This window comes from Grammomys surdaster, unplaced genomic scaffold, assembly GCF_004785775.1.
Source record: "Grammomys surdaster isolate TR1022 unplaced genomic scaffold, NIH_TR_1.0 341, whole genome shotgun sequence".
NCBI classification, from domain to species: domain Eukaryota; kingdom Metazoa; phylum Chordata; class Mammalia; order Rodentia; family Muridae; genus Grammomys; species Grammomys surdaster.
The window spans coordinates 1,722,763-1,736,506 of record NW_021604760.1 but is presented as its reverse complement, the minus strand read 5'-3'; the positions used below and the strand labels follow the sequence as shown (position 1 = coordinate 1,736,506).

Genomic DNA, 13,744 nt, shown 5'->3' with positions numbered 1-13,744 from the left:
CACTTATGTTTTTGTCCCTGCCCCCACCCAGAATGTGAAATAAATGGTAATTAGTATTTTTACATCATTTCCAGAGACTTGCTTCAACACTCAGGAGGAAGAGGCTCTTTACCCTGCTCTTGTGAATGAGGCAGGCATTAGGATCTCACTTTAGCGATACACTGAGCTTTGGGATGGGCTAGTCTTCACTTGCAGCTCCTTGGATGCCATGTACGATACTGGATGTTTTCATGATTTACTACTCATTTCATTTTTCAGGCTCAGTTCAATTCAATGACCTGTTCCTGAGTGTACTTTGATACTTTTTAGAATCATAGCTTTTGGGCCTGGTTGTGCCTGTCTTCTAATCCTGTGTACCACATATATTGCTGTGCTGAGCCTGGGTTGGTTGGAGAAATAAATGGGCTTTCCCCACTGCTGCGGACCAATACTATGGGCTCATAGTGGTATGAATTTTGAACCATAAAGTAGAGAGCTATGGGCCAGTCTCTGGGTACGTCCTGTTGCTTTTAGCTGAATGAGAAGCTAGCTTCCTCGGCTTTTGCACCAGAATCAGGGTTAGCACTTCTGTCCCTATGACCTTTCTAAAACCAAGCCCTGTGTATGGAAGCATGAACCCACTTAAACCGTAGATCCAGTGCTTGCATGGGGCCTAGATATAGTAGCTAGCTGTCCAATAAATATGTGTTACAGGAAAGAAAGAAGAAAGGAAAAAGAGAGAAAAGGGAAGGAAGAAAGCAAAGGAGGGAGGGAGAGAGATTTCCAGCTTGCGGATGAGAAAGGGATCTGAATCTTTGGGAGGCCAGGAGTGAAGGGGTTCATAACTCTGCCATTGTGAAATTGATTGGGCCCAAGACCAGTATGAAAGTTCCTTGTCTGAAGGGAGCAATCCTTAAATCCCCCATATGGTTTAAATGTAATCTGTGTCATTGTGAAGGAGTACTGGCAATGCAGGCGAATTCATTAGGCCAAATTGGGTTCGCTCTGCTCGACAGTAGCGTTTCTGAAGATGAAGTTCAACCTTTGCTGGAGAGCTAAAACGGATGAGTTTCTTAATAGCTGCCCCACTTAGTCCGAGCGACTCAGGAAGCTTAATGTTTTTAATGCCTCTTCTTTTTTACCCCACTTCACAGTCCATCTAACATTGCTGCTTCTGGTAATATTTTTATATGAGGTTGAGTTCTATGGTGTCTGTAAAATTACGACTTCGTGTTCTTTTTTTTTTTTTTTCTAAGAAAGGAAGCTTTCTACAGTAAGCGTCTACCATGTGTCCTTCAGGTTTCCCTTTGCATATTGATAACACCAGACTGGGCACGCACAGCCATCTAAACGGATATCTTTGCAATTTCAGCTTCAGAAAGCCCTTCACCAGCAAGTGGCCCAGCTGGAGCAGAGAACATGCTGAAATGTAATGTGCTAGGTGGGTTTGCCCAAGCACCCTCATGCCCACGTGTGCCTGAAGTACCCTGGGACATTGGGGTCTCATTAAGAAAGTTGCAGTGTTGGGCCACTGCTCTGCTAGTCCAATAAGGAGATCACTGGAATAATATTTCATAAGTCTAGCTCTTGGGTTGCATATGCCAAGACACATATGTTGGTCTAATTTGCAAGGCTATAAGAAATGAAGGGGAACTTGGCACAGAACTTAAAATAGATGAATTAAAAAAAAAAGCTACTTGCAATAAGTCAAAAAAAAAAGTCACGGTATATAGCCATGAATAAAACAAGCTTGCTTTTAAAATCAATTTCAAAGAATTTCCTTTAAAAAAAAAATGGAGTCCTAAATAAGCTATAAAACAAAGCCGTTGGTTTTTGACTGTCTGGTTCTCAGCCTAATACATGTGCCTCATGAGCTGTTTCCACATCTGCAGATTTTCTTTCTCTTTGCTTTCAGTTGGCAAGGCCAGCAGTATACCTTTACAGTTTTGTCTCAAGAGTACATTAACTCTCCAGCCCTGTGTCATAACTTAGTTTGAAGGGCTCTCGGTCATCCGTCTCTTCCACAAAGGATCACACTGGTCCACTATATTGATGACATTGTGCTGATTGGACCACATGAGCAGGAGGTAGCAACCACTTTGTACTTGTTGATCAAACATATATGTCCATCAGAAGATCAGAAATAAATCCAGCCAAAATTCAAGGGCCTTCTATCTCAGTGAAATTCCCAAGCATCAAGTGGAGTGGGGCATGGAGAGATTGACCTTCTAAGGTGAAAGTTAAGTTACTCCACTTGCCCCCTCCTACCACCCAGGAAGAAGCCTGTTTGGATTCTGGAGACAGCACATTCCACACTTGGGTGTGTTTCTCAGGCCCATGCACCAAGTAACTGGGTTAGGCTCTTCAGCAGGTCCAGGCTGCTATGCAGGATCATACAATCCAGCAGACCTGATGGGACTTGAGGTGTTGGTAGTTGGTCAGTGTGGCCATGTCTGCTACTTGAAGGGCACCAGGCTTCCCTGCCAGTTGACTGCTTTTCAGCCATGTGCCCATTAACTCTGCTGGTCTTGTGCTTGGTAGCCCCTCCTCACCCCCATCATAGGGACACTCCTGCCTCCAAGAGGATAACTAGCTGCTTACAGAGCTTGTCTGCTGTCACACTCAAGTTGGCACCCTGGCAGATAAATAATTTTGGTTTTCCAAGGTGGTGATTCACGGCTCCCTTCAAAACGTTATGCTCTACTTCCTGTCAGATTCCCAGACCTGTGGTGTGAGCAGACCTGGTTTACTTTTTGTTTGTTTGTTTTTGGTAACTTCTGCTGAGCCAGAGAAAAAACTCACAGGTGTATTCAAATCTATCATTAAGGAAACCTCAGGAGTCAGAGGATATTAGGTACTAAATTTGTTTAGATAAAATGTTTTAAAACATTTTAGGTTCTTCAAATGCAAAAGACAGTTTGCTTCACTAAAAATGTTTCCTTGAGAAGGCTGGAGACATGCTTGACAGATAAGAGAGGGCACTGTTCTTCCAGAGTGTGGTTCTCAGTACTCACACCAAGCTCACTTCATAGCTGTCTGTAACTACAGATCCAGGGCCCCCATTGTCCTCTTCTGGTAGAGGCACACAAGACATACACATACCGAGACATAACACATGCACACATAAATGAAAATAAAAGTGTTTTCTTGACAGTAAAGTCTGTTTAAACAGACATGGTGTCACATGCCTGCATGTCATCAGAGGCTAGCAGGATTTCAAGATCCAGTCCGGTGTGAGCTACATGATCAAGACCAGTCTGGGCTACATAGTAAGACCCTATCTAAAATAATTAATCTTATTATCCTATTTTTATCTAATTATTAGTAATTGATCCAGGTTTATACACATAGGAAAATATATCTATCAATTTCTCATTGTCCTGTATTTCTCAAAAATGTAGTGAATTTCCAGAGTCATTTTTCTGTAAATGTAAGAGAAGAGCCTAGCTGTTGGTTGGTGGATACTCTTACTAAACCATTTTTACACCCAGTGCTGGAGATGTCCCCTGGGCATTGCCCATGCTGACAAGCACATTCTCCCTATGCCTCCAGCATATATGTACTCCAGCCCTATTTGGTTAAATTCTTGGTGGCCACTGAGGAGATCGATTCTGTTAGCTGATTATTCCTCTTCTACCTGGGATGACATGTGGTTAGGACATAATCCTGTGGGTCTCAGAATGGCATTGAAATGAAGAAACCAGAGATAACTGAGATCCTTCTCTTCCATTTTAAGCTTGACCTTTTATTTGCTCAGTGGCTCCAAGCAACTTTAGCTGCAGATGGCCCAGAGGCTCCAGTTCAAGAGGCAGCAGGAATAGTGAGAGCCATACCAGGTATCTTGTCCTAACCTGCTTTAGGGACCGCAGTTGTTCCGTCTTAGCCTTGGCTTCGGGAGCAGGGGCTGGCAGCTGTCTGGTGTCTGAAACCGAAGTCTGCTGCAAGCAGCACTCCGGGGCACTCTGCCCTAACGGGAAACGAGGCAAAAATAATTGAAGGGTGTTCAGCTTCATTGTGTGGGCAGAAGGATCTTCATCTGAACGACTTTGAAGATCTGCTTTGTGTGGGGGTATGAGTGGGCGTGTGACCCGTAACTTTTTCTCAGGAGACAACCAACGTAGGGAATTAATGAGACTTCCTAACCGACAGTGATGGTCCAAGGAAAAATTCTGTGTTGTTTACTCAAAGGACACTGTGGCAGCTTCAGGTCCGATAGACAATTTGGGGGACCCTCAGCTACTTCCTGGACACCCTCAGAGAGCCAAGTGTTGGATATGAAAGATGAGTGACTTTGAAGAATGGATTTCTGGGACATACAGGAAAACAGAAGAGGGTCCACTCCCACTGCTGACTTTTGCCACAGCTCCTTACCATGACCAGAAGCCAGGAACAAGTGGATTACGGAAGAACACCTATTACTTTGAGGAAAAGCCTTGCTATCTGGAGAATTTCATCCAGAGCATATTTTTTTCCATAGACCTAAAAGATCGCCAGGGATCATCACTGGTGGTTGGTGGAGATGGGCGGTATTTTAATAAATCAGCAATAGAGACAATAGTGCAGATGGCAGCTGCCAACGGGGTTGGTATACAATAAGTATTATTACATCTCTGGCCCTTCCAAGTAACTTTTTAATTCTGCAAAAATACTCAGATTCACCGAGGTGTGGATGTGATCTACACCTCAGTTCTAACACCTGCTTAATGTCATTGTGACTTCAGAGATCAAATGCTGTGAAAATAGTTCAGAGTTATAGCAGTGACGGGGACCTGGGAGTGACATTCAGCTCTGCATGTGTTGTGCTCGCTTCCTGTAGTTTGGAAAGTACCTGTTGCTTTGTAGACATATTAAACATGTTCCTGGCCCTTAGCTTCTGTGACTGCTTGCTAGCTAGCTTCTTGAATGACGCCTGTCCTATGGAGAGCTGTCATGAGTGGAGCAAGGGGAGGATTTGCTGTGTGGTCAAAGGCTTCCTTGTTGAAGTTCAGTCATTTATCAAACAGGAAAACAAAGGCAGGGCATGCTGTTTGTGGATCTTGGTAGTCATGTAAAAAAAGTACCAGGGGTGGAGGTAGGGGTGGCTGGATGTTAGATGTGAGTCTTCAGGGAAGATCATTACAGAGGGATCTGCTTATGATGATCTGGGGCACGAAGAAGCCCTGTGTTAGGGAGAATTTGTGCAGCAGGGTAGAGATAACAGGTCTTCTATGGCAGTAATGTTAGTAGACTCTGCCAAAGGGCTGCATTATCGATACACGTTGGTCAGATTAAGCAAATTAGAGAGAAAATGGCAAAAAGCACTGGTCTTGATAGAACAGCTCTACAGCCCACTTTTATAGGAAGGTGTCTGCCAGGATATTCCTGGTTTTGTTCTGCAGATTCCTCTGGAGGCCCAAAAGCCTTCTCTCTCTCTCTCTCTCTCTCTCTCTCTCTCTCTCTCTGTGTGTGTGTGTGTGTGTGTGTTAGTTAAATAATACTTAGTTAAAATTTGGAGCACACATTCTATTGCAATCTACAAAGTTTTAAAGTTTGTTGTACTTTTTTTAATTTTTTTTTTTTTAGAAATCCTGGCCTGGAGACCATAATATGTAGCACTGCAGTCAAATGTGTTGTTGGGCATTCATTTGAAAACTGTTTGAATGTGCCAAACAGGTGTTTGGAAAAGCCAACAACAACAAAAGGCACGATACCAGAGTAAAGTTAGAGGTGCTACATACTATTGTCTACAGTCTGGGATTTCAGAATCGGAATGCTTGTCACGTAAAAAATGCTGATAAAGAACTCAAATATGAAATTATTATGAAGCATACACATTTTTAAGATAAAATGTGACGTGCCGTAAATTTCATCTTTGAGGAGCGCTGCTCAGGGGATGGTGTTAAAGATGCTTTAATCTTTTGAGAGGACAAATGGAACATTATTTCTCCATGTATCTAGGCTGTTGAGTGGATCTGGTACACTGTCCCCTTTGCTCGGATAGATTCGGCTTCATTAAAGATTTTTTGTGTGGAACTGAAGGATGTGGGCGAGGTGGATGGAATGTGTAATTCAGGCAGGCCCTGCAGACTTTCTCTGATTGACTGTTTGAAGGTTTGCTAAATAATACATTTCGGAGATAATAATTGATTAAATAGGGTAACTGCCTATTTGTTAAGGCTATGACAGCTTAAGCAATATTTTCAAGGACATTCCATATTAAAAAATAGCATTGCATTGAAAGCAGTCCTGCTGGCTGGCTGAATCACTTTAAAGACATTTAATAGACTGATAAAATGCTCCAGTCCGATACAAACCCTGAAGTTCTAAAGACCTTGCTTAGTTTCTTTTTTTTCTAAGATAGTTCACATTCTGGCAGCTTTAACATCTCCAGTTGCGGTAGGATGCAGGAAATCTAAGGGTTATTACCATGGATTTTAGCAAAAGACAGTGCTGCTCACCATTGTCAGTGGCTACCCCCTGCCCCCAGGACTTTATGGAGGACTTTTTGACATGGTAAGCTAGAGGTAAGGCCAGTCTTTTCCTTTCTGTGTACTGGTGCATCTGTATCTTCCTTTTCTCTGTCTGGTGCATCTGTGAAGTATGGAGTATAGTTAGGCTTCAATCAGAGTTCCTCTTTGTTCTCATTTGCATGGAACTGTCTACTTTTAATGGATATCTTAATGCACAAAATGAGTTTTTGGAGGGCCCATTTAGACTGCTGGCATCTCACTTTGTCCCTCGAGCTTTGAAATTGGAGACTGTTCAGAGGTTAAATAAAAGAAGGACTGTACTAGTAGCTAGCAGAACAAAGAAAATGAGGGGGCATCTTCCTTCTTCTCCTCCTCCTTCTCTTCCTCCTCCTCCTCTTCTTCTTCCTCATTCTCCTCTTCTTCTTCCTCCTCCTCCTCCTCCTCTTTTAAAGAAAACATGAGAGCCACCAAGTTGCATTTTCCCTTTCTTAGGGAAGGTAGCATTTAACATCAGTTGTGCCATGTTAAGTGTTTCCAGTGGCATTTATAATGGGGAGCAATCACCATCCCAAACAGTTTCCCAAGTAGAAACTGTATCCATTAAACAGTCATTCCCCATACCTGCTTTTTCCAGCCTCTGGTGGCTAACTCTCCCCTGTGCCTCTGCACGTTTGCCTGCCCTGGCTCCCTCGTGTAAGTAACATTCAGTCCTTGTCTTTTTGTGTCCGGCCTGTTTCAGTTAGCATAATGTTTCCATGTCTCACCATGCTGGAGCATGGGTCAGAATTTCATTCCTTTCTCTTTGAGTTTTAAAAAGCTTTTAAACCAGGCATGGTGGTCAAATCCCTTAACCTCAGCACTGGAGGCTGAAGGAATAATTGTGGAGTTTGAGGTTAGCCTAGGAGATACAGCGAGACACTGTCTCAAAATAGAAAATAAAACAATTAATGTTGATCCTATAGACATCTTTCCAATCACTTCCCTTGCACACAGACCAATGCCATCCCAGGATATAATAACCAATTTTAAAAAGCAATTTAATTGTTTTTTTATAAACATAACTTTTTTCAGTGACATAGCCATTTCAGTTATATGGGTCAGTGGTGTGAACTGTAGTCACATTGCTGTGACACATCTTTAGAAAGTTTTCGTCTTTTATTGCATTGCACACCCATTGAACAGCTCCTCATTTCTTCATCTACCCCTCCCTCACAAAACCCCTGGCAGCCACCATTCTTCTTCCTGTTTCTGTGGGTTTGATGATTTTAAGATACCTCATGCAAATGGAATCCTGCACTTATCTGTCCTTGAGACGACCCCAGGGTTCATCCATATTGTAATGTGTGACAGGAATTCCTTCTTCATAATCTGCTTTATCTTTACTTCTTACTCCTCCACCCACTCATTCACTATATAACACTCTCTAGTTTGGTTTCTATTTTAAGGCCGAGTAATATAATATTCCAGTGTGTGTGTGTGTGTGTGTGTGATGCATTGTGTATCCGTCCTTTCCTCTTGAGCAGGATGTCTGAGTTCTCTCCCCCTTTGGCTGTGGTGAGAGATGCTGCCAGGAACACGGGTGTGTGAGCAGCTGAGTCCTGCTGAGTCTTCAGGGATAATCGGGTTGGGAGGAGTTTGGGGACTGTGTGTAACAGGGCCTGGTTTTTAGCAGGACAGAGTTGTGTTTGAAGAGCAGCTGGGTGAGCTTCATGGTGGGAGGTGGAATGGGGAGTGCTGGCAGTGGTACAGCCATCGTTAGGAGGAGGGGAACTGCCCTCCCTTCTCTAGTCAAGGCAGTCCATGGGAGCCTGCTTTCAAGCCTTTAGTCCTTCAAGAGAGAAGCAGCCCTGGGTTTTCTTGCTTTGGTTTCCGCTGCCATTTTTAATCTTTCACACAGTCCCCACAGCATGAAGTCATGACTGACCACACATTTTACCATAAGGAACAGGAGAATGAAGGGGTGTGTGTGTGGTGTAGCTTATGTTCATCAGACCCTCCCTCCATACCAAATACATATAAAATCGAAGAAAATGTTGGTATGTTCAGTGTGAAAAGTCATCTTCAGGTAACTCAAACAATGGCTAGTAAATCACAGCTTCTTAGTTCCCCTCAGAGACATCTAAAATTACCTGATTCCTGGCTTTATTTTTAAAGTAGTCACATAGAGAAACCCCTGGAGGGCTGAGATGGTCCCATCTCCCTTTTCTTCCATATATATAACTAATGTTCTATATGATGTGTTCCTGCCACTAGTCCAGCTATGGCCATAGTTCTGTATGTGCAACCGCATTCATGTGCACACACCCATACAAGACATGCACACACATACACATAACTAAAAATAAAAATAAAAATTTAAAAAGGGGACTACATCCTCCATCACCAAGTTATCTCTACTACAAAAAAAAACAAAAACAAACAAGCAAACAAAACTAATAGAAAATTAAAAACAAAAGACAAAAGACATCCCTGATCTTTTCTTTGAGACTAGTGATGGGGACACACAAACTCTCCACATTCTAAGTATCTGTAATATGGCAGTACCACCTTCTCCAAGGAGCTGACCAAATGCCTTTCCAACTTGGGTCATGTTGAAGCAGGTTTCATTTTATGAAGGCAAGTTTCAAGAGCTGGGCTGATGCCGTCAGTTAGAGATGCAGGAAAATGAGTTGGGAACGCAACTCAGTCCCAGTGTCCCTTTCATGTAGATGGGTAGACTGTTTTCCTCAGCAACCACGCCTCACAGTCATGTCTTAGGCTCAGGAAGTAATCCAGCTATACTCTAACATGATGCACCATGAGGAATCCCACTAGATGTAAGAACCAGACATGCCTGAAAAGAAATTTGTAAGGTGCGTTTTGTATTATTCTTGACACCATGTACAATCCGTTTGCTTTTTAAGGGTCTTAATTGCAAAAGCCTTATCATTGGTTAGAATGCCTTTCACTAGTTAGGCCTATGCTCTTTCTCCCTCTGTGGATGGAAAATATGCTGGAGTTGAGTAAAAATGCAGGCTTTCTCACAGACCTTAAGTATGTCCACATTGAGAACCTGCCCTGGATGGACTATCATGCATGTAAGTATGTTTTTGCCGTTCTGCACCTCAGTGTATGATTCCAAAGCTACAGAGTTCCATAGGAAAATAAGGAAGGAAGGAAGGGAGGGGAGGAGGGAAGGAAGGAAGGAAGGAAAGAAGGAAGGAAGGAAGGAAGGAAGGAAGGAAGGAAGGAAGGAAGGAAGGAAGTGACTTTGTTCAACAGCTCTGATTCTATCTCAGTAATGTGGTAGAGATATCACATATCTGTATATCACATATGCTGATGTTTTCTTAAGAAAACATCTTTTCTGGTCCAACAGTGTCTTCATTGTCCCATTTTCTCCTTTCCCTGCCATTTCTGTACAGTAGCTCTGTTTTAATATGTTCTACGTTTCCTCTCCTAGATTGGTCGCCTGGTTATTGGACAGAATGGAATCCTCTCCACTCCTGCTGTATCCTGCATTATCCGAAAAATCAAAGCCATTGGTGGGATCATTCTGACAGCCAGCCACAATCCAGGAGGGCCCAATGGAGATTTTGGAATTAAATTCAATATCTCTAATGGGGGTAAGTATTCTATCATCTTAAGAACAGGTAGATAGAGTTGGATAAGCTAGTACCCAAAGCCCTGGGCTCTGATTCCCACCTTAAGAAGGGGCTTTGCTTCCCCTTGGAGATGGTAAAGTACTTCTTAGTCTACAGCCGCCTTCATTGTAATGAATTATAGCTAACATGGTATTTTGCTATAGAAAAATTCTAACTTGTATTAGCTCCTAGCACTTTGAAAGTTGACACAGGAGAATTGTGAATTCAAGGCCAATTTCAACTGTAGAGTGAGAATTCGTCCCAGAAACATCTGGAAAAAAGAGTCCCGATGCTTTGTGATTCAGGGAAGCACGCTAGGGTCAAGTGATTGTTCAGTGATGGATTGTGTTTCCTCGTGAACTGCACGTGATGATCCTTGCTTACTCTTGTGATTTGTAGGTCCTGCTCCAGAAGCAATCACTGATAAAATTTTCCAAATCAGCAAGACAATCGAAGAATATGCCATTTGCCCTGACTTGAAGGTAGACCTCAGTGTTCTGGGAAAGCAGCAGTTTGACTTGGAAAACAAGTTCAAGCCCTTCACAGGCATGTTACTCTTCTCTGTGTTCAACTTGAGCAGTTTTTTCTTTTGGGGTTTTATTAATGTGGGTCTTCAGCTTTGGGAAATGGCAGTCTGTGAGCACTGGCGGAATTAATTACTTGGCAGGCTGTGGTCTGCTTGGGGAGCGTAGAGAGCTGGGCCACTGGCCTTGTGAATGATGTGATGATGTGACTTTGGGTGATTAGTTTCCAACTCTCAGGCCTCAGTTTCCACAATAGCCTTGACTAGAAGACCTTCTGATTAATCCCGTTGGGCTTCTACTGTGTATGTGTGTCCGTCCGTTTTATTCTCATAGCTTGTGGGGACAGCACTATCACTGCAGACTTTCAGTAGAGGAAGAAGCAAAAGCCAAGAGAGGTCAAGAAGCAGGCTCACACTAGTTAGTGAGCACTAAAACTAGCGTTCAGACTCATTGAATGTCTCTCAAGCCTGACTCTTCAGTTTTCCCCGCCTCCCCTGACGTGCAATCCAGTCCATCAGACCCTTTGGGCCGATTGAAACTCCCTGAAAAGGCAGTGCTGGGTCACATTTTGTACTGAATGTTAGGGTATTGCAGGATATACAGAATAAATATTTATAAATTCATATTAAGAAGATGAAAGGGCTACCTCTGGGACCTGCATTTGGCCTAGCTCAGCTTCTATTTTCTCCACTGGACAACATTAGGAGGTGCATTGGGGGCTGACTGTTGCACTGCAGTAAACACCAAGTGCCATGCATTCCTAGGGTTTAGAGCCACCACTAGAGCACTCCATAGACTCCTTGTGCATTGAAAATATCTAGAACTCCTGAGCAAAGATACTAGTTTTAGCCACTAGCAGGAGATACAGAAAGTGATTCATTGAGGAAACGTTTTTTCTCCTGGACCTCTAAAAAGAAAATGAAAGAAAAGTGGGTATTATCTTCTCTGTCATCCATGATGCCAAAAATAGAAGTGATTTGGGGATATGTAGGGACAGTGGGTGGCAGCAGAGCAGAGGTCATCTAGCCTCTGCTGGGAGTTCATGTGTCCCACCCTAGCTGTGCGAGTCCCTGACTTGCAAACCTTGAGCTACAAAGCCATATCAATCATGAGTAACGTCTATGTCTAAGGAATCGTTAGCATGTGTAAGATGACATTTAACAGCCATCATAGTTGCTCTTGTGCGTAAGTTACTGCAGGTTTATAGAAATCTAGTTAGATTGGAGCGTCTGATGTTTTGTTTTCCCTCCTCATGTCGCTTATTCTCACAGTGGAGATCGTGGACTCAGTGGAGGCCTATGCCACAATGCTGAGAAACATCTTCGATTTCAGCGCCCTGAAGGAGCTACTCTCGGGTCCAAACAGACTGAAGATCCGAATAGACGCCATGCACGGAGGTACGCGCTGGCGGGTCTGCAAAGACTGGGAGCTGCTCTCTGCTGTGTGTGCCATGATGCCTTCACAGCCCTCTTCTTAAGCTGCTGATGGCTTCAACAGAGTTATTTCACAAGCACTTCAGAGTCATATTTGCACAGTTTACAGACCTCATTGTAGGCTAGCAGAGCAGTAGAGAAATCCCTCCTGGTAAGCTGGTGTGAAGGTCACTGTTTTCACATCAAGCCCTGGGCTTTGAGTCCCTTGCAGCTGTTTGTAAGTACTCTTCTGTCCCTCAGAGGGTCACCCACATTCTGCTTATGCACCCGCATATACTCCGAAGGGTAACATTGGCCTGCTAACCAGCTAGCTATGGGGGACATGTTCTAGAGCCCCACCCCCACTGCTTCCACACACTTCTTTTCTTAGCTGAGGGCCAGGGCAAGCCGAGGATTAAACTCAGCAGCAACAGGATGTGTGTCTCCCGCCCTTCTTCCTCTGTGGGCTGTTTGACCAGGCCTGTAGGGACAGTCATGACTATGAACTGAAGCTGTGAGACTTTCCCATATATAGATCATGAAAATTCATGACTATTTACACTTTCTGCCTATTCTGCAGCAAACTGGGACTGGAGAATATTTGAGTGGTAGGGATATTTGAGTGGTAGGGGTATGGAACCCACACACTTGTGGTTGTTGAAGGATACATTGCCTGAGCCCTTTCATGAGTCTGGGCAGAGCTTCCTGATAGACTGCAGACTGCCCTGAGAAAAGAAAATCTGCCGTTGGGCTGTAGCCTTCCAGTGAGTCCTTGCTGGGCCTCTGGTTTTGATAGACCAAATCTCCTTCCTCCTTCATATGAAAGGTTTGTGTCCTCAACTAGTCAGCAGAGCTGAAGGCCTCCTCTGCATATTTGGGGAATGGGCAGAGACTTGGCAGATGGCTTCCTTTAAAGACTATGGTGTCTGGGGATAGGAGGTTGCCCACGCCATTCTTATTCCCACAGTGTGTGCATCTCACCCTGCAGCCATTCCATGTTTTAATAAGTTTTACAGTTTGGCTCTTCATCCTTTAATTTGTTCCAGTTGTGGGGCCGTACGTAAAGAAGATCCTCTGTGAAGAGCTTGGTGCCCCCGCAAACTCAGCTGTGAACTGTGTTCCCCTGGAGGACTTTGGAGGCCACCACCCTGACCCCAACCTCACCTATGCTGCTGACCTGGTGGAGACCATGAAGTCAGGAGAGCATGATTTCGGGGCTGCCTTTGATGGTGATGGGGTGTGTATAAGTACATTTAAATGATTTCTCATGCAAGCTAGGCCTGGAGGATGCAGGGAAAATGGACAGTTTCTACCAGGCCATTGGAGCCTGCTGAGTAGCTCTCAAGAGCCCTCCGTTACACCAGAGGCCAGGGCCAAATGATTAAAAGACCCTCGTGGGCAGAAACAAAAGTCTTTGAAATATAACCAGTGCATTTAATTTCAGGCACTAGTATTTGCTGAGTGGGGGTTTTAGGTCCCAGTTAGGATTTAATGACTAGACTCCAGAAGCTGCAGGAGTTCTAGATACTTGTCCTAAGCTGGGTCTCAGCCAGCCCCTGATTAGTCATTTAATCTTTCCAAAAGGTTTCATCTTATAACATACCTGTGCATTCATTAATACTAGCTGGATAATGAAACTATTTATAGCCAATATAATGAGTATGTTAAGAGCATTAACATTTTTTCTTTCCCCAAAATGAAAATGTTGTATATAAATTTCTCCCTACTTTGGTAACCATGTGAAAACAAAGGAGATT

The 13,744-nt window shown here is 43.6% G+C and overlaps 1 protein-coding gene across 2 annotated transcripts in view; it reads left to right on the top strand.

The window, feature by feature from the left end:
• The window catches only part of Pgm1 (phosphoglucomutase 1), a 59,087-nt gene that overhangs the window by 21,500 nt on the left and 23,843 nt on the right, over positions 1-13,744 (top strand). Inside the window, exons 1-5 of one of the 2 annotated variants that reach the window (XM_028778783.1) lie at positions 4,019-4,560; positions 9,871-10,033; positions 10,451-10,597; positions 11,847-11,972; positions 13,034-13,224. In XM_028778783.1, the coding sequence (XP_028634616.1) occupies positions 4,261-4,560; positions 9,871-10,033; positions 10,451-10,597; positions 11,847-11,972; positions 13,034-13,224 (927 nt within the window). In that variant the 5' untranslated portion in view covers positions 4,019-4,260. Of the gene's footprint in view, positions 1-4,018; positions 4,561-9,870; positions 10,034-10,450; positions 10,598-11,846; positions 11,973-13,033; positions 13,225-13,744 lie in introns of those variants that run through there. The other variant, XM_028778784.1, reaches the window with a different exon arrangement.